This window comes from Amyelois transitella, chromosome 22 (assembly GCF_032362555.1).
Source record: "Amyelois transitella isolate CPQ chromosome 22, ilAmyTran1.1, whole genome shotgun sequence".
Classification (NCBI taxonomy): Eukaryota; Metazoa; Arthropoda; class Insecta; order Lepidoptera; family Pyralidae; genus Amyelois; species Amyelois transitella.
Window position 1 is genome coordinate 8,854,026 of NC_083525.1, and position 21,812 is coordinate 8,875,837.

Consider the following 21,812-nt stretch of genomic DNA (forward strand, 5'->3'; position numbering starts at 1 on the left):
AATTTTGTTTTGGTTGGATTTAGAACTAAGCAATTCCTTTCAGACCAAGCAGCGATTCTGTCAAGATCCGCATTAAGATCGGCAATGGCACTATCAAAGTCTTTGTCTCCAAAAGATACGTAAATCTGCAAATCGTCAGCATACAATTGGTATTTGCAAATTTTAATAACGTCAATTATATCCGCAGTATATATAATAAACAACAGCGGCCCCAAAATAGAGCCCTGTGGTACACCTCTGCTAACAGGACTATTCTTCGATTTAAGTACCTCACCATTGGAGGCTCGTATTTGGATCCGCTGCGACCGGTCACTGAGGTAAGAGTTGAACCATTTTATTGTTGATGGATGGAACCCATAGTAAGACATCTTCGAAAGAAGAAGGGGAATATTTATGCAATCAAAGGCACGCGAGTAGTCCAACAGAACGAGAAGAGAGGCCTCGCCCCTATCCTGACTGTAAAGAATATTATCAACAACATCGATCAATGCTGTCGCTGTGCTGCGACCCTTTCTGAAACCCGATTGTTTGTCTGGAAGAAGGCCACAAGCCTCACAATATTTGTATAACTGTAGGTATACTATTTTTTCCATTATCTTAGATACATATGGAAGGAGGCTGACAGGACGTAAGTCCTTAAAGTCCTGGGGACTGTCTACTTTTGGTATTGGACACACAATGGCTATTTTCCATTTATCAGGAAATGTACAGGATGTGATAGACTTATTAATAATTTGAGTGATTATTGACAATGTATACGGCATTGTTAAAAGTATCATGTCCCTACTGAGACCATCACTACCCTGCGCGTTCGACTTAATACTTAATATGATATTGGCAACAACTTCCTCAGTCACCGGCTCTAGGCGAAACTCACAGGAAAACTTACGATGACATTCAAAGTATGACAAATCTGATATAGAAATAGAATTTAGCCCAGGGACATTCAAAAAGTGAGCATTGATTTTTTCGGGTTCCAAAAGATGTTGAGGAAGATCGCAAGCATTATTTGAATCAGGCAGAACTGAATTTTTAATATTTTTCCAAAGCAATTTGGGATTCTTAATATTATTATTAATATATTGATCAAAATAAGCTTTACGCTCAGTGAAAAGACACACTTGTACCATTTTCTTTAAATCTTTATAATGCCTATGATCCTCCTCCAGTCCTGAAATTTTGTATCTCCTGTGAGCCTCATCGCGCAGTTTCATTTGGTAACGAATATTACTTGTAATCCACGGAGTGTTTTTAGGTCGTACAACAGATGAGGTGATCGGCGCATGACGATCAAACAACGCCATTACTCGATTGGTGAAAACAGAGATTAAGTCATTAACGTCATCCAAATCATTTATTTCATATAGGTTCAAATCTAAAATATCACTGTCAAAACCACTCAAACATATTTTTTTTAATTTCCTGCTACTGACTTTCTTCAGAGGCAATCTAGGTCTTCTTATGTTTAAATGAGCTGTAATAAAAGCATGAGCTCCAAGCTGGGGTATATGATCAACATTTAAGTCGCAAACTACACTATTCGAACAGATCAGATCAATAATTGTCTCACTATGGGAAGTAAAATGGGTGGGTTGGTTAACGAAGTTCGTGAGATTAAAACATTTCAAAAACTGTTCAAGCTGTGGGTACTTGTATGGGTCTTTTTCAATTAAGTTTACATACATAGGTACCTGTATATAATCACGTCTTTATGCCTTGCGGGGTTGACAGAGCCAACAGTTTCAAAAGGCTCGAAAGAATGACAGGTAGCTAGCTCATCGCCTACAAAAGAAGAATCCCAAGTTTATAAGCTAAACCTTTTTGCGACATCTTTTGACTAGACTCTTCTGACTCCATAATTAAGGTAGTCAGACCATTTAGTGGGGAATTCTCCTAATCCATATTAGATTATGGTTATGAGTATGATTAGTTGTTGCTCGAATGTGCAGGTTAATGGTGTTTTCCCTCACACAAAGAAAAAGAGAAACCCATTACTTTTGTAAAATGATAGAAGAAGACGAATAAAATATCTTTCCAATGGACATCATAAAAAGCTACTTAGGGATAGGCTTATAAACTTGGAATTCTTCTTTTAGGCGATGGTCTATCAACCTGTCACAATTTGAATCTCAATTCTATCAGTAAGCCAAACAGCTAAACGTGGCTCATCTGTCTTTTCTAGATTGTTGTCTTTGCCTACACCGCAAGAGAAATAGACGTGATTATATGAACAAGCTAACCTTAGTCTACCTCCAGGCGGCAGACATCTGGTCCCTGGGCGTGACGCTCTACGCGATGGTGACGGGTCGGGTGCCGTGGGTCGGCGCCACGGCAGCCGAGCTCCAGAAGAGAGTCCTGACTGAACCCCTCACCTTCCCCCCGAGGCCGCAGCTGACCAGCCAGCTACAGCATTTGCTTGGCAGGATGCTGGATAAGAACCCGGCCACGAGGGCCACCATGCAGGAGATCAAGGTATGCTGAAATACGGTGAAATTCTGAAGTGGCGGAAACCACACGGCATTTTAGAAGTTACGGCAAATAGGACCACTCCATATCTTTCCTATGGATATCGTTATTGGCGACTAAGGGATAGGCGGCGACGGCGGCTTTTGTAGAATCTAAATTCCAGCTGAATGCGGCCTTTCTGTCTTTTCTAGAGTGATGCCTCTGTCTACCCCGAAAGGGATGTCGACAGCTATTTGGCTTAACGATAGAACTGAGATTCAACTAGTGACAGGTTGCTAGCCCATCGCCTAAAAAAGAATCCCAAGTTTGTAAGCCTATCCCTTAGTCGCCTTATACGACATCCATGGGAAAGAGATGGAGTGGTCCTATTCTTTTTTGTATTGGTCCCGTTAACCACACGGCACTGTATTGACTGATTTAAATCTTAAAATAGACTTTTTAAACCTTTATAATTCCACAATCAGGAACACCCTTGGGTGACATCAGACGGATCTGAACCGCTGCCCTCGGAGCAGGAGAACTGCCGGCTGGTGGAGGTGACCGACGAGGACCTGGAGCGCGTGGTCACCTCCATCCCCAACCTCTCCACGCTCATCCTCATCAAGACCATGCTCAAGAAACATAGCTTCCAGGTATGATGACCTACTTACTTTATACCAAAATTCAAAAATTCCAAATTTTTATTCATTACTATAGGATACTATATATCACTACATAGTATAAAACAAAGTCGCTATTTTAGTCTGTTTGTCTGTATGCTTAAATCTTAAAAATTACGCAACGGATTTCGATGCGGTTTTTTGTAACAGTTAGAGTGATTCAAGAGGAAGGTTTTTATGTATATTTTTTTCCGAATTTTGCACCCGTGCGAAGCCGGGGCGGGTCGCTAGTCGCTTAATAATGTCAAAACGTATGGTTTAACAACATTGGTTGACGTCAAATAAATTACTTAAAAACTAAGTTTACTGCCGCTTCCAAGGCGTCAGTGCAGAAGAAGCGGTAACAAACTGCACTGCAGCATTTTCTTCAACAACGTCAACTTCACAATATTATATATTTGAATCGAGATAAAGGGACGTCCTGGTAAAGGGTCAGGTCAAAAGTGCCCGAAACCGCCGAGCTTGCATGAAGAGAGTTATGAATGTGGATGAAGCGAAGGGAATATGCAGAGATCGTGGCAAGTGGAAAGAGGTAGTCTCTGCCTACCGCTCCGGGAAAGAGGCGTGATTTTATGTATGTATGTATGTTGAATCGAGATAACACCAGTCACTCACTTCCTACTCACAGCCACAGTTAGGTCAAGAAGTAACCAGGTCAAGAAGTAAGAGCGTCGGTGGTCGAATTAGTAAGGTGCCCGCTTAAAATGCGTAATGAGCAAAAAGGTTCGAATCCCACCTCGGTCATGTAGCAATGACTATTTCCGAAAGCATTAGTTTCATACATACATACATACATACATACACATGGTCACGTCTATATCCCTTGTGGGGTAGACAGAGCCAACAGTCTTGAAAAGACTGATCAGCCACGTTCAGCTATTTGGCTTAATGATAGAATTGAGATCCAAATAGTGACAGGTTGCTAGCCCATCGCCAAAAAAAGAATCCCATGTTTGTAAGCCTATCCCTTAGTCGCCTTTAACGACATCCATGGGAAAGAGATGGAGTGGTCCTATTCTTTTTTGTATTATTGCCGGGAACCACCCGGCACTTAGTTTTAATACTAACCTATACTCTTTTGGCGAGGGAAAACATCGTGAGGAAACCTGCACATTCAGGCATTTGGATGTGAATTTGTTTAGGTCAAGGTAGGTATGAGTAAGGATGGAAACACTGGCATGAGTGATAATAAAAGGTTGGACCAATATTGTATACAAAAGACAGTCAATACGAAGTCCAGGGTATAGAAGTCACGGAAACAGACACAGTCTATAAAACCTGAGGACAGTCTTATCAATCAGGTCACGTCTCCTAACGTGATTTTAACATTTTACCCCTTGACAAAAGCACAACACCGCTTAAGAAGATTTCGGTTAATAAATTCGTCATTTCTTTTTTTGGCGATGTGCTAGCAACTTGTCACTATTTGAATCTCAATTCTATCATGAAGCCAATTAGCTAAACGTGGCCATTCAGTCTTTTTAAGACTTTTGGCTCTGTCTACCCCACAAGGGATATAGACGTGACCATATGTATGTATGTAAATTCCTCATATTAAAATTGTTTCAACCCGGAAAATCGCATATGTCCAAGTAACGACTTTGACCCCCACTTGCGTCAAAATATGAGCATAGGTTTACGTGATAAGGAAATTTATCATAATAAAATCGATAGCAGTCAATTATTTACGGCTCTTTAATATTTATGACGCCATTAAAACCGTGTCGCCCCAAGCAGAATTCTTTATTACGGCGCTGTATCACAGATTTTAGAGTCAGTAAGAGAAGACTATAGGATAGAATTATAACAAACATAAACTGTACCTTGTGGTTCCCATCACAATAGTATAAAACCACCATCTTTTTCCCGTGGATATTTTATAAGAGAGCGGCTTCTAAGTGATCCAATTAGGGCTATGTTGCCCTGTAAAGGTTTCGGAGGTCAGACGGGAGTCGAGTAGTGGAGATGCCTGACTTGCCCAATCCAGGATGAGGGTCAAAGGCGCAACCCGGGCTCCTTTCGGAGAGGTAGGATGTTGTAGCGGGAGCGATGATTCGGCTCGACCGCCACCAAAGGGTAGATCTTCCGCCAGGCTAGGTGTGACGCCTGGGGAACCGCGCGACAGACGATGTTGTGTCGGAGGTTGTATATATAGCTCCAATCCGTGAAATCTTTGCTTGCGCGATTTAGATTTTTCGCTGTTCATGACTGATAGCGTCGCGTGATTCTATATTTAATTTTTGTGAGTTGTGGCTTATATATTTCGCCACAATGTCTTCTTCTTCCTCCTGGCTTTAGTCCCGGTTGCATCCTCATCACTCTGAAGTATGACCATGGCTCTTGGATTTGATGAGTCAGGTTTTTACACGAAGCGACTCCCATCTGACCTCTGCAATGTCTACCCTTAAAAATCTTTAGTCCTAAACTTAACAAATTTAAACTAAACCAACCTTCGCAACCGCTTCAACTTGGCTTGTCTTGTTGATATTCCATACAGGACTTATCGTGGAACTATACTTAAACTTCCAATCCATCGTTCGGCCACTTTCTCTATCTCAGTCCAAGCTGTTAGATTGTGGAACTCATTGTCTCCCGAAATTCGTGACATTAGAATTTTAAAAAATATTAAAATTTATTACCTTTCCAAGCCTAATCTGGTATCTATTGTATATATTTAAGTAAGTTTATTATTTAGTTTTTATATACGTATTTCATAAATTTTTTTATGAAGTTGTGTATATGTATATCTATAAATAGTTGTGTGAGTGGAGTACACGCCTGTCACCCTTTCTATCATGTCAATTTACTCGGGTCTGTTGTAAGAGATTTCTTTAAAAATATGCAGAACTTATATAATTTTATTTCGTGTGTTTATCATTCTCGATGTTTTCACTGTTCTTGTCTTTCAAAAGGCATGCCTAAACATATTGCCCGACGGAACTAAGAATCTTCGGACAGAAACTCGCATGATGACTTGATACTACATTTACTTCTTTTTCTTATATTTAAGTATGTGCTATTTTCTGTGCTGTGTTGTTCAGTGGAGCAACCTCCAGTCATTTCTCTGTTAAACTCATAACAAACCTTAATTCTAAATTTACGAATAATTATCATTAAAGCCTGATTTATTCCCAGAGGCGTGTGTACCTCCGAGTAAATGCTAGTTAATTCAACAGCGTGGGAGGAATGGGAATCCCTCCCTGTTACATGACTTCCAAATTACGTACGGAATTATTTTGACAAAGTTATAATATCTACTGATTTCCCGCTGGCGGTGGGCCGAAATTGTAACAGATTACAAGAAAGGGCAGGGTTCAGCGGAACTTAGAGGTAGGAAATAAAATTAGGCTTCTTTTCGAGTCATATCACACGTAATAATTTTTGTGATGAAGCGAAAGAAGTAAGCAGAGATCGTGACAAATAGTACGATTTAGTTTGACCCATCCATTACGAGAGAGAGGCGTGATTTTATGTATGAACTAGCTGTGGCCGCGACTTCGTCCGCGTGGAATAATTATGTTGGGCATCATTGAAGCCCTCAAGGATGAATAATATTCCCCGATTTTTTTCTGATTTTCCATTATTTCTTTGCTCCTTATAGTTGCAGCGTGATGTTATATAGCCTAAAGCCTTCCTCGATAAATGATCTATTCAACGCAAAAATAATTTTTCAATTCGAACCAGGAGTTCCTGAGATTAGTATAGATGATGCATATCAACAATATAATATTTAAAATTGACTGTTATCATAAGGACAATTATTTAATACTTAATGAATCTAACTATATTATGTGGTGAATATGAATGTGGTTGAAGCCAAGGAAGTATGCAGAGATCGTGGCAAGTGAAAAGAGGTAGTCTCCGCTTACCCCTTTGGGAAAGAGGCGTGATTTTTATGTATGTATGCATTAATAATACTATAGATCTTTTTTACCTGAAATGTTATGATTGTGCGCAGTGATTATGTATGTGAAAAAATGTCGTACAGTATTAAGACAGCCCAAGTAAAACAAGACTTTTGTCAATTTTTTTTTATATACTTTCATTCTTTTATTCGCGTTGTTAGAGTCGATTCGATACACATGAAATATTTTAATACATACATATGGTCACGTCTATATCCCTTGTGGGCTTGACAGAGCCAACAGTCTTGAAAAGACAGAATGGCCACATTCAGCTGTTTGGCCTAATGATAGAATTGAGATTCAAATAGTGAGAGGTTGCTAGCCCATCGCCTAAAAAAGAATCTCAAGTTTGTAAGCCTATCCCTAAATATTTTAATACACATAAAAATTTAACGTTGTTCGCTTCCACTCTGCCACCCAGGTTCTCTAACAGTCTATTCGTCCACAGAATCCGTTCCTGCGCAGTCGTGAAGGCAGCACGGCGCGCCGGGAATCGAACGCGCGACCCGAGATTGAGAAGACGGCCGCGGCGAGGCGCGCCGGTCTCGCCCGCGCCGGCCGCTCCTTGTCGGCGCCTGGGAACTATCTTACTGACCGGTAAAGAGTCATTTAGGATTTACACACGTCTACCTAACCGTATTTTTTTTTTATATACGGGACAAATTACACTGATTGAGTAAGCCTCGAAGTAAGTTCGAGACTTGTGTTACGAGATACTAACTCATCGATACTATATTTCATAATAAATACTTATATAGATAAACATCCAAGACCCAGGCCATCAGAAAAAGTTCGTTTCCCATCATGCTCTGGCCGGGATTCGAACCCGGGACCTCCGGTTTCACAGACAAGCGTATTACCGCTGCGCCACAGAGGCCGTCAAAATCCGTATTGGATCATATGGTTCACACATCCAGTTGCCTGATTGTGCAGTGTTACTTACAATGTTTCAATTTGTAACAAATCAGTGTAAACAACTACTTTGGAAGAGCGGGCTCTCGAAACACAAGTTTTTTATACTTAAATGGAGGACCCAATCATATATGAGCTATTGTGAAAAAGAGTCTAATAAAGATATTTATTTATTATAATTATGTTTCCTCACACCGTAGGAGCATCGGTTAGTTAACAAACATGGCCGGGGTGAGATTCGAACCTGTGCCTTTCTTCGCTTCACGCATTTTAACAACCTTACCGATTGGACCATCGACGCTCATTTTATATACATACATACATATGGTCACGTCTATATCACTTGCGGAGTAGACAGAGCCAACAGTCTTGAAAGACTGACAGGCCACGTTCAGCGTAATGATAGAATTGAGCTTCAAATAGCGACAGGTTGCTAGTGCATCGCCTACGAGGAGAATCCCAAGTTTATAAGCCCATCCCTTAGTCGCCTTTTACGACATCCATGGGAAACAGATGGAGTGGTCCTATTATTTTTTATATTGGTGCTATATTACACGGCATTTTATTACGTTCAAATTTCTGACAAAGTACTAACTCTCTTTTGGCTAAACGTAATTGAATTCCATTAGAAATAAGAGCGAGCGTTGTGGGAAACTTGAGTTAGATTTAATATATTATAAGTAAGGGTTCACTATATACTCGTGTAATACAGGCAACAATCCTTCGAAATCGGCCTGGAGTCAGTCCAAGAGAGCAACGCGGACAAGGAGACGCCTTCCTCGTCAGCTCGGGCCAAGGAGCCGGAGCGCGGGCAGTCCGCGCGGTGATACGGCTGGGCCGGCGGGGCCCCTTGCCCTGGGCTCTGTCCAGCTTTCTTGTGGAGATTTTGACCTTGAAGATTGAACCTGAGACTTCGAAAACCGCGATTTTGGACCCAAGACTTCGTACCATAGAATTCGAAATAAAATAAGACGATAGAAGTGGTAATTGGTGAATTTGTCGTTGCAAACGATGGTAATCACCAATAAAGATTTTATATTTTATGCCAGTAAGTTTATCATTTTTAAAATTGCGCATTAATCTGTATGCATTGCAAAAGACATCGTTATGATGCTTTAAGTACAGTATGGCATTTCTATTGAATAGTTTACTCGAATTTCTATGCTTCCTATGAGTGAACGTTTCTACTAGCTTGGACCTAAGACTTCGTACGAGTCATTTTACTCTCGTATTCGCGCGACTAAATGAAATTTTCTAAGAAATATAGTTATTAGACACAAAAGCAAGCTTCATAAGCTCTAATTTTCATTTTTATAAATACTTTAATGGAACAAAAATGTTCACAATTATTGTCACTACATGCAAGAAAAAAAACATCGGTTCTCATTTGTCGTCTATTTCTAAAAACTTGAGTAGGTACAAAGATAATATTTCTTTAAATATAGCCGTGTATTACCAAGTTCTCCTCTCGAGCGTACAAATTGAAGATTTATTTCAACATTTACAAAGAAAAGGACTATACCTGATTGTTTTATACTTTCTTCTTGTTGCCAACAAATAAGTTATTTCAATTCATAACTGGAACAAAAGTCACTGAATATTTCACTTCGTTGAGAACGGTTTTTGTGATTTTTTTTTTTCTTTTGAGAACTTCGATGTTATTTTTCTTTGAAATACTTCCTAAGTTTCCGAGACTGGCAAATGTCTACTTAAGAATAAAATTAAAGTTGCTTTTATATGTTATCGTGTTATACATTGTTTTAATTAATAATTTAAACTTTTTAAGCGTTTCGTTACTTATATTTATTCTACGTTGTGAAGTTATAATAGCTATGTGCTTAAAGTTGAATGTTTTAATTGCATTTGTACAAAAACTTCAGAAATGTTTTGGCCGGGACAAAGGTTAGTTCAACGTATGATTTTTCGTTTACCTTCTATTCTGATACTTGGCTTATAATTATTAAGATTTAATAAGGAAAGATCCTTCTCGAGGCAAAATAACTTAGATACTAATTTTAGTCAAACTATTTAACAAAATGTTCTCGGAACACTACGGAGTTATTAATGAGAAACGTATTGTTGTTGCTTCTTTTACTATATCACGGTGTTGTTTATTTTCCTAAAACTTTAAAAACTTCCAATTTCGTAATATTTTTTATTAAATACCAATTTAATTTTTTTTTTCGTGTCAATTTTTTAAGAATTTTACTCAATCGGCGACTTGATGAACCCCCTAAATATATGTATATTCCAACAGGAACCCTAGTACGATTGCAATTGATAGCAAACTAGTCGGGAATTAAATTATATTTTTTTATCTAGTGAATAGATATGTGTACATAATTTTTATCCGAGTTCTTTCTAGCCTTTAGTTCATTTTTAGGTACCGAAATAAAGGATAATCTTGATAAGAATTTTTATTGCGGAACACATTCATAAATTAATTTATAGCCATTAGAAGGCAAAGAAAAATGAAATAACAGATTTCTTAATATAATATATTAAGTACTTTTGCTGTTAACTAGTTTATTTTATTTAAACAGTTTATTTTAGGAGCGTATTTTTATTTTTTTAAAGATGGTTAATCTTTATTTCAGTAGTCTCCTACTCGCCTACTCCTACTCCGCCCCATTAAACGAATTTATATATAATATTTATAACGTGACATTTCAGCAAAAAATAACGCTTAGGGTATAATGTCAGCGTTTTAATTATCCTACGCGATCGCAATGAAGACACTATGGACTATAAAATTAAATCAAACATATATATCTGGTACTAAAAATGACCATTAAAATGCTAAAACTGTATTTTTATGGTCATTTTTAGTACCAGAAATTAATTTGTTTAAATGCTATTTTTTATCTACTTAAGCTATTTTTAATATGTAAGAATAATTTTATAATTAAACAAAGTTTCATAGATTGTCTTCAAATTCGTTTATGGCGGGGGAAAATAATGATAATTAATTAATTAACATAGGAATTGTAAATATTTTTCCATCTTTATTAATTAATTCCTAGAAATAATAAATGCACTTAAATATTTTTTAATTACGTACGCCGTATGTTTGTACGTGTTGTTTAGAAATTAATTCCTTAAACAATAGGATTATATGAAAAACGATTTTAATGGCATTTTCTAAATTTTGTCCTTTATTGTTGTATATAACACTTAATATTTAGAAATTAATTCATATAAAATTGCTCAATTCTCGTCAATATGTAAATAGCTTAATATTTCCTTTTGTAAAAAAAAAATATATATATAAATAATTTAATATTCTAGTCCTAGATATTATACCTACGATGTAAATCTGACCCTGGCCTACTACTTAAAGTGGTGTGACTTCGCTATGATGGAGAAACCTGAGTCAGTTCATTGAAAGACTTTTATCTCTGTAAATAAAGCAAAATGTAGAAAAATTGTCACGATGATTTACCATTTTTTTATTGTATTAATACACAAATTTTGCTTTAATACTTAATTAGTTACACCCTATTGAAGATGCCCACTTCATTACTATATCTGCATAATTTATATAGAGCTTATCTACATTATTATCTTATAGATTTGTGCACAATGCGTATGTACTATACGTATTTACTAAAAATATATCATAAATACCTAATTCAATTTTCTTTTGTAAAACACTTTCAAATGTTGACTTTACAGATAAATGATGGTCTTAAAATGTACAGCACAAAACACAATATTGCACACAAAGGCTAAACTATTACCGTTTAACGACGAAATTAACTGTGTTTTTCAATCTAGTTACATTTTCTCTCTCTCAAAGTAAAACACTTCAGAAATAAAGCGTATGTATAAATTAATATATACTTATCTAAGAAAAGAAGCATCCAAGAGACACAATAATTTAATAAAAATGTCCAAAACATTATCTCCTATTCCGGATCGCCATCCATCATCAGCTTTGTGAACTGGCGCTGTCAAAACGCCAGCCATTTTGAAAGTGTTGATTATGGCCTGTTATCGTAAGGACGACCAATTTTCCATGAGAAATTAGCTTTATTTACATTTTGATAAGCGAAACTTTGTCCCTAATTATATTTTCTTGTTAAATTATCATTACACTTGGGAGGCTTCGTTCGTGAGGGCGAAATGTATTTATAAACAAACTTCAAACAAAGTGTATTTAAGAACAATAACAGGTTAAAAAAAATGTTTTTAGATTCATATTATTTAATGTACATAAAAATCTCTAAATGCATATTTAAATTTATAAAATGACACGCAATAAAGAGGCTCCATTTTTTTTTAAAGTTTGTCATTGCAATACATTTGTGGATTTTAAATTGTTATAATTATTATAATATTCTTATAGCCCCCTTAGCCTCAGGACCAATGATTTAAAAAATTGAGCAAATCATCGAATGTAATTTAATTTAGCGTACAGGGTCCCCCATTTTGTGCCGTTATTGTGAAGCTTAGTATAGGATCCTGCCAGTTAGGCTCTGAATTATATATATACATGCTTAAAACTTACATTTTACCTTATAATTCAAACAATCTTGTACAAACATCTTAAATGTTTTGTATTTATTAGTAAATAAACATATATACATACATATTGTCACATCTATATCCCTTGCGGGGTAGACAGAGCCATTAATTTTGAAAGACTGAAAGGCCACATTCAGCTGTTTGGCTTAATGATAGAATTGAGATTCAAATAGTGACGGGTTGCTAGCCCATCGCCTTAAAGAAGAATCCCAAGTTTATAAGCCTATCCATTAGTCGCCTTTTACGACATCCATGGGAAACAGATGGGGTGGTCCTATTCTTTTTTATGCCGGTGCCGGGAACCAGACAGCAAAAAAAAATCATATAATTATTAATTTACAAATTCGATATGTATAGTACTGTATGGTTTATTTATACATATATATATGATGAGTATACTAAATATGTGTATGATTCAGAGCCAGCTAGCCCCCGCAAGTGGAAGGTCCAAGTGTTGAATTGCCTTTGATTGTTGTGATAGACAAATAGGGATCGGAAGCTTTTATTACCATAATTATTACGCATAGAAAATAAGGTTTAAAATCTCTATTTCTAGTTTTTATGGAATTAAATGCAAAGGTCTCGTCACGTGAATAAAAATGTTGCTACAACAACAATGTAACAGTAACTAACTTAATGTTTGTTGTATATTCTGTTTAACAAAACCTTCATGGGTATGGTCTAAATGACAAGCGAATGATTAATTTAAAAATATTTTAAATTTTTAAAAATCAAAAATGTTTAATCATTTTGTACATCTTCTATCATTTTCAGTCCACAAAATTTTTTTTCTTCAAATATTTTTAGTTATATATACATATGGTCACGTCTATATCCCTTGTGGGGTAGAAAGACCCAACAGTCTTGAAAAGACTGATAGGCCACGCTCAGCTATTTGGCTTAATGATAGAATTGAGATTCAAATAGTGACAGGTTGCTAGTCCATCACCAAAAAAAAGAATCCCAAGTTTGTAAGCCTATCCATTATTTTATTTATACATATAAATATAAAAGAGTCGTTAAATTTAATGATACGTCAAAAAATAACAACGAGCGATGCTGCTGAAACTAACTGCCTAGCTTCAGATATATCTTTAGATAAATTGTTGTCCTTTACCATTTTTGTCTTACAAAGAGCTAAACAAAGCGAATGTTCCTTTGTTTACTTGTGCTCATTTCACTGTTATTTATGAACAGTGAATAAGCTGAATCAAACACAACAGATAAAAGTATTCTTTATCTGTAAGATTAATTGCCCGTTTATTATAATACAAATTAACTATCTACATAATAAAATGTGAGATTTATTGCCACGGTATAATTGTCAAAAAAAAATTACTATTATAAAAAATAAATAAATCAATCGCGCAGTTGCATTCTCTATGGGCTAAAACAAAACGTAACTTTTCTTAAAATAAAAAAAAAGATTTTTTATAAAGGTTAAAGCTTTGGTAACTACAAAACAAACATTACAATAACCTCCTTTTCTGTATGAGTATAAAATTATGTTGTCTAAATTAATCCAATTATATTTAAAACGAAATAGAACACTTTACGTGACTAGACCTTGAAGTTATTCGAAATAAGTGTATTGATAGGAAGCTAGTGAGATAGAGTGTATTTGCGTCTCTTTTTACTGGATCTGTGTAAGTAAATGCTCCTATTTACAATTTCCTTAAATAGTAGTCCGATCAGATTTTTCTATTACAGGTAGGTACGTAATTAAAACTTAATTCAAATATTGTCATGACACAAATTTTCTACAATAACCACAATATTTATAATAGTTTAAACTTGGCAAAAAAGATCGATATAAATTTAAATATATGTAGGTAAGTTTTTTTTCAAAAACCTGCTATGATTAAATTTTTTCTGCAAAAATTTTAATAAAAATAAGCGAACAAATTCAATAGCGACTGAATATAAAATGTAAGGTTTTATTACCGAAGAGAGCTTTCGATGCATCCGTACCTGAAATAAAAGGAAATGAAGCAATCTAGTTCACATTTTATCATCTCGCTCGTCGCATATTTTTCAATTTGTCTGAAGACGAGCATGAAGTCTCTTTTTTGCCAAGCTATTGCGATAAATATGTTTGAATTTATTCTTAATATTCATTAAGCACAAATCACAAATTCCAATTCTACACAGTTTTTCCAATAACTTTAAATCTCTGTAGTTAAATGAATCACTGTTTCCGCTAGTGAATATTTTTTTATATTATCTTTTGGAAGAAAATACGTTAGTATATTTTAATTATAATTGAATTTGTTATGTTTTAAGTGATGGCCTTCTGGAAAAGGGCGTCATTATATTTTGTCTCTTTGACTTCTTGAATAATAAACAAAGATTCGATATAACCACAACAACCACACAATACACTTTATTTATAATACCTGAAATAAAATAATGTCTATTAGTCTGTGAAATCCATATTTGAATTGCAAATAATAATCCTTTGATTAATTTAACGAAAATACTGTCATTCAATGGAAGGACTTCAGAGAAAAATTTTAGAAAGAAATATTTTGTGAACAAAATAAATTGTAACAAAATTGTTGCTAAAATATGCGGCCCCCGTACAGAGACAGACTCACAGGCATTCCCGAAGGGAAATATTCACAGGTTTTCAAATTAAATTCCTAAATTTTATTTTTAGTCAAACGACATAATAAATTAAATTTAATAAATGAATCCTTCATAAAAATTATTCTCGTTTTGTAAGAAGAAGCATATCTTTTTATAATAAAGAAGTCAAAGAATCAAAAAATATATTTTGGAAGTGTTGTTTTATTAAATATGTTTTATAAGTGCAAACATTCAATTTATAAATTTTACATATATATTATTTGGCGATTCAATTATTATATTTTTTCTTAATTGCACGTGCAGCTTCCTTCAAAAAATAGCATTTAATTAAATCGCTATGATGAGTGATATTTACCTATGTAAATTGTTTTATTTGTTGATTTTTAAAAGGTTAGAATGGACTTAATAAAATACTTATTTTTATTAATTGTATTATTTAGTGCTTACCTTATTGTAACATACATACATACATACATACATATGGTCACGTCTATATCCCTTGCGGGGTAGACAGAGCCAACAGTCTTGAAAAGACTAAATAGCCACGTTCAGCTGTTTGGCTTAATGATAGAATTGAGATTCAAATAGTGACAGGTTGCTAGCCCATCGCCTAAAAAGAATCCCAAGTTTGTAAGCCTATCTCTTACCCTATTCTTAATAATTATTTTATAATTATTTAATTACAGAAGCGTAGAGAGTCTCGTTTATTAGCCTATGCCTGAGTCTCCTTTTACGACATCCATGGGAAAGTGAGGTCCAATTCTACCGTGCCGGGAACCACACGGCACTGAAAGAAGAATCCTAAATTAATTTATCACACTCCACAAAAAATCAAATGGAACTATGTATTTCTTATCATACCTACTCGTTTCTCAGTAGTTTCTCGTGTTCTTACTTCGGAAATTGGTACTCAATAGTCCCAAAACTTGGTCGGTCTTCATTAGTTGTGGAGTAGTTCTCTGGAACCACTTCCCAACACTAATGTCGGGTGTACTTCCTCTAGGGGACTAGTGTCAAACAAATCACTCTCATAATCACACATAGTGTTCTAAATACATTCATTTATTCATATAATCACGTCTATATCCCTTGCGGGGTAGACGGAGCCAACAGTCTCGAAAAGACTGTTGACAAAATTTACTAACGCCTAAAAATGTGGGTTAATCTAATTTGTTTGAACAATCTTTAGATAATATATGTATATTTATACTAATATTATAAAACTGAAGAGTTTATTTGCTTGTTTGAACGCGCTATTCTCAGGAACTACTGGTTTTACCTGAAAAATAATTTTTGTGTTGAATAGACCATTTATCGAGGAAGGCTTAAGGCTATATAACATCTCGCTGCAACTGCGACTGCGACTGCAAATGCGAAAAAAATGGGGATAATTATTCATCCCTGAGGGCTTCAATGATTCCCAAAATAACTGTATGCGGACAAAGTCTCGAGCACAGCTAGTAATATATAAAGATATAGAAAATACGCGGAGATTCGCAGGCGAAAGTTAGTCAAGTCCAGATTAACTCGTATCATGTTCCATCCATCTTGTAAATTGTGTGTCAGGATGCATCTCAAATTCCATTAGGCGCCCTTGGGACCATCATCATTTACATACATACATAGATAAGGTTTCAAGTTTGTTGATAGTAAGCATTCGCCAGGGAAATCAAGCGGCCGGAACATTTCCGGACGTTAGAGCTTACATATGTTAAATACAGTACATAAATCACGTCCTTATCCCTTACGAGGTAAGCACGATAAAAAGTTTTTCGAAGTACAATGGGCTGAATCGTGATTTAAGCTAGCTGTTGTCAGGAGGTACTTGGACCTAACCTTAAATAAGATAAAATTATTTACCAAAATATGTTTAAAGACGTTTACATGGTGCCGTGTGGTTCCCGGCACCATTAGATAAAAAGAATAGGACCACTCCATCTCTTTCCCATGGATGTCGTAAGAGGCGATCAAGGAATAGGCTTATAAACTTAGAATTATTCTTTTAGGCGTCAGGCTAGCAACCTGTCACTATTTGAATGTCAATTCTATCGTTACAGCCAAACGGTCAGCTGTTGGCCTTTCAGTCTTTTTAAGACTGTTTGCTCTGTCTACCCCACAAGAGATATGGACGTGATTATACGTATACATGTTTACATTACATATAAATGCATTTAAGATGTCAAAATTGAAATAGTGTTCCAACATGCATAACGCATTTAATAGTATTTTTTGACAACCAACGCTAAGAAGATAATTCTATAGAAGCACTTCAAAAACTTCAACTAAAAACGGATTCCTGAACTTTAAATCGAATAAGCGCATCAATTTTTTCAGAAATTGAAATTTCTTCAGAGCAAAAAAGACGTTTAATATCGGTGATTAAAATGCTCGAGTCGAGCCAATAAAAACACGAGTAAACCATGACCTAAAGATATTATTCTGTCGATATTATTATATCGTCACTCGGTAACTACATACATACATACATACCTTACATCCACTACCATACATGGTCACGTCTATATCCCTTGCGGGGCAGACAGAGCCAACAGTCTTGAAAAGACTGAATGGCATCGTTCAGCATTTGGCTTAATGATAGAATTGAGATTCAAATAGTGACAGGTTGCTAGCCCATCGCCTAAAAAAAGAATCCTAAGTTTGTAAGCCTATTCCTTAGTCGCCTTTTACGACATCCATGGAAAAGAGATAGAGTGGTCCTATTCTTTTTTGTATTGGTGCCGGGAACCACACGGTAACTATGATGGAAGAAATCAGATGTCCAGGCCCGGATTTTATACTTTACGGAGTCCAAAAAATGTATTTAATGAATTATGACTGTACACTATACATACATATATAAAATCACGCCTCTTTTCCGTAGGGGTAGGCAGAGAAAGATCCAGTTGCCATGATTCCTGTATTCTTCTGAATAAGTCTCTAACTTGTCGGTTTTTAGGTACTCTTACTTACAGAACTTTATCCCTTACAGGGTAAACAGAGCCAACATTGTAGCAAAGGCTAAAAGGCGATGCTCTGCTGTACGGCTTAATAATAAAATTGAGATTAAAATCCCACTTTATTAGCATTTCCCTTAGTCGCCTTCTGCGACATCCATGTGATAGAGAGGGAGTGTCCCTATTCTTAAGAAAAAACGGCACAACTAAATCTGTCACAGAATGTGATGTAAATTTTAAAATTACAACCCCAGACATACAAAAATCACTTTTAGCCAACCACCAAATGAAATGGAACATAAATTTAAATTAAGAAAGTTTGCTGGTATCTCAATAAAGTTCTTAATAATCCCGCCTAAAGATTTCAAATAAATAAAATTTCGCTCGTATTCGCCCGGAAAATCGGATCGGGACAAATTTACTGATCCAAGACACCGGCCAAATCCCTTTGCCAAGAAAACGGGATGAATGAAACGACCAATTTATCTATTACCGCCGATACGGGGAATTTATATTTAACTAGTATTTACCCGCAGCGATATTAGCGCCACGTACACGCGCGAATTTTAGCTAATCGGGTACTATAGTTTTTGACTGGATGAAGTATATGTATTTCTCTAACCTCCTAGTTATATATTGTCAAAATTTCAATAACGTTGGTTCAGTATATTACGCGTGAAGAGACAACAAACAAACAAACTTACTTTCGCATTTATAAGATTAGTTGGGCTTTACTATTTCCGACTACTTCATATGAAAACTCCAATTGTTTTTATACCCTTCTCATGGGAAATTTAAAAAATCATATCTAAGTGCTTCCTTTGGCTCCCTAAGGAACATATAGGGATGCCAATTTTCAGCTTCCTCCGCCCAAGAGCCAAGGTTGTAGGTACATACCTTTTAGTCAGGATTATTGTTTATTTTTACATTGGTTTATTTTCATCCTGATATTATATGAGATAGTGCTTTTTAATTGTTTAAATATTTGCTAAGATTACCTATTAATTATTTACATTATGATGATTTATATTTATATTGATGAATTACATTGATTATCCCTACAAAATGATGAATATAGGGAAATCAATTTGTCATTGAAATATTAATGAAGATTGGTATTATTGATGCTGATAAAGATAACTGTCCATCTCTATGTGTAATTATTCTGTCAATTGTAGCCATAAATACGATTTTACTAACATTCATGCTCCTATAATTTGGTCCCAGACACCCAAAGGACACGCCAATAAAATTGTGATTGCAGGAAAATACTACGCAATAACTGAAGAAACTGAGTAAATAAGATACTTAAGAAGACTTTGGCAGTTATTATCGTGTAATGTGATCCTGATTACTTTACTATTATAACTTAACAATTATTAATTAAAATTTAAGTCAAGGCCATACATACACACTATAAATAAATGTGAACATACCTATGTCTTTCTGTCAACGAGATTTAAAAATGTGGACAAAGCGACAGAAGCGACTGAATATGTACGGATCGTGGCAAGTTTAAAAATTTGGTAGGTAGGCAAAGGCCTACCTCCGTCTGGGAAGCAGGGGTGATATTTTTTGTTGTCTATGGTAACACTTAGCTGGATCTACTCTTTAAAAAACCACAGGTGATTGTTTATTTGCAACTGATTCGCATAGTGACAACTCCTGTCAATTACACAGTGCATTTGAACATCGAACATCCGTATAACTGTGTGTTACACTTTTACAGCTAAACTGCATGATCGATTTTACTAATATAGGATACGTTCTCTAAAAAGTACCAAGCGACACGGGAATTTGAATTAAACATGGATGAAATCCAGTAAAAGATATTTAATCCAAATTATTATTATTACTACTTATTTATTTATAACAAACAATCACATAATTACAATGATAAATAACAATTTATGTCAACTTAAATAAAAGGCACCTTCTTTACTAACAAAATTGAATTATTTCACGCAGCGTGATTGGTTGTGGCATTATGGTTTTCCTCTTTGTCATTAGTGGCAATCAAATTTACTGGTGGACTCTGCATTTGGTTATTACCATTACTGACATAACCGTTAGGCACTGTTACTAATGTATAAAGCGTTTGACCGTTGACAAGAGAATTCTGACCATTATTCAAATTAGTCTGACCATTAAGTAGAATTACATTGCCAGGTGGATTATTATTATTTAAAGCAAAGTTAGTTGGATTTGAGTAACTATTGACACCAATAGAATTTACTTGAGGACTTAAAACAGGATTTTGTGTTACTGGTTGTAAAATACCGTTTAAAATTGGTGTTTGATTTACAATGTTATTGTTAACGTAACCGCTATTTGAAAGTTGTGGTACTAACGTCACTAATTGTCCATTTTGTAATGCACTAATAACTTGACCATTTTGTGGTAAATTTTGTTGCTGTATATTAATTAGCATATATTTTTGAGTATTATCAGGCAATACACTGTTGAGATTGGTGTTCACTATATTCCCTTGTGGGTTTAGATTTACTGGTTGAGCAATATTGTTGATATTATTATTTAACTGATTATTATTCGATATGACATACCCAGGCTGTGCATTCACATTTGCCGTATATGTTTGTGGAACATATGATACGCCATTATTTCCATTGAAGTTCTGGGCAGGAAAACCTTGTGCAACTATGTTTCCTTGATTATATGTAGGCATTACTCCGGTAGAAACTATTTGACCCTGTTGTAAAGGACTGTTATTTTGTATGTTGCTTGCTGGAAACAGATTCTGTTGTTGTCCGCTATAACTCTGAAGATTTTTGCTATTAAGTGAAGTAGGATTGACCATCATAGTAGCTATTGCTATACGGTTTTGTTGGCCTCCTTGATCAACACCTGAATATCCATCCATATTATTGGGAACACTATTTAGAGTGGCATAGTTCTGGTTTAAATTGTTTCCATTTTGAATCAGAGGAGAACCATACTGAGAGTTTGGTGTAATAGCTTGGCTCGGATTTTGATAATAATTATTGTTGTAATTCAAAGCTTGGCTTAATGGCTGACTGTTTTGAGGAAATGAATTTATAACATTACTATTAACAGTTCCTTGTATCGAATTTGGTAACGTTGAAGCTGCTTGACGATTTGGAAAGACGTCATTTGTAGGCAACGCTTGATAAACAGGATTTTGAGAATACCCCGATGGGTTCTCAGATAATATCATAACATTTCCATTCGTATTTGGAACCGAATTAGGCATAATAGGTGCTTGTGTTGGCAATAGTTGCACCACTTGTACAGGAAAAGCTGAAGAATCAGTTTTGGTGTAATTTGAATTACTGTCTTCCGTTTTTTTACTGTCACCAATTTCGTTTATATATTTTTGTTGGTTTTCATCAATTGTATCTGGAAATACAATTGAATCTCCTTGTTGATTGTTGACGCTAGATTTATTATCAATAGTTATCTTATCTTTTAATTTTACTATTTCTTCATCAACAGGATTTGCGGCTATAGTTTTGTTTTCATTAGTCCTGAGAATAAGTCCGGCATTAGACAGCGGAGCAGTATTATTGGGTTTTAGGAAATCACTTTCAACATTTGTCAGTTTTTTATTGATATCCGTATTGGATATGATGTAATTTTTATTGTTTTCGTCTATTGGAAGACTTCCCTTCAATGTTGAAGGTTTTGTAGTCACTATTATATTGCCTTTCTGGAGGTCCTTTTTGTTTTTTATTTCAAATAATGGTGGTCCATCTAGAGGGCCTAAAGGCATGGCACCTAAAGAATCGTCCTCATCTGGATGAATGTGTCTGTGGTGAGGT

The 21,812-nt window shown here is 35.4% G+C and overlaps 2 protein-coding genes across 4 annotated transcripts in view; both read left to right on the forward strand.

The window, feature by feature from the left end:
* Positions 1 to 12,108, forward strand: part of LOC106137289 (calcium/calmodulin-dependent protein kinase kinase 2) — an 82,784-nt gene extending 70,676 nt beyond the window's left edge. Inside the window, exons 8-11 of the mRNA XM_060950785.1 lie at positions 2,257 to 2,472; positions 2,931 to 3,098; positions 7,479 to 7,627; positions 8,655 to 12,108. Of these exons, the coding sequence (XP_060806768.1) occupies positions 2,257 to 2,472; positions 2,931 to 3,098; positions 7,479 to 7,627; positions 8,655 to 8,769 (648 nt within the window). The 3' untranslated portion in view covers positions 8,770 to 12,108. The remainder of the gene's footprint in view (positions 1 to 2,256; positions 2,473 to 2,930; positions 3,099 to 7,478; positions 7,628 to 8,654) is intronic.
* LOC106140284 (poxin) overlaps positions 1 to 21,812 on the forward strand; it is a 209,168-nt gene that overhangs the window by 134,071 nt on the left and 53,285 nt on the right. The window contains exon 1 of one of the 3 annotated variants that reach the window (XM_060950798.1): positions 1,077 to 1,080. The exons of the other annotated variants lie outside the window; for them this stretch is intronic. The gene's annotated coding sequence lies outside the window, so the exon portion shown is untranslated. Of the gene's footprint in view, positions 1 to 1,076; positions 1,081 to 21,812 lie in introns of those variants that run through there. 3 annotated transcript variants of the gene reach the window in all.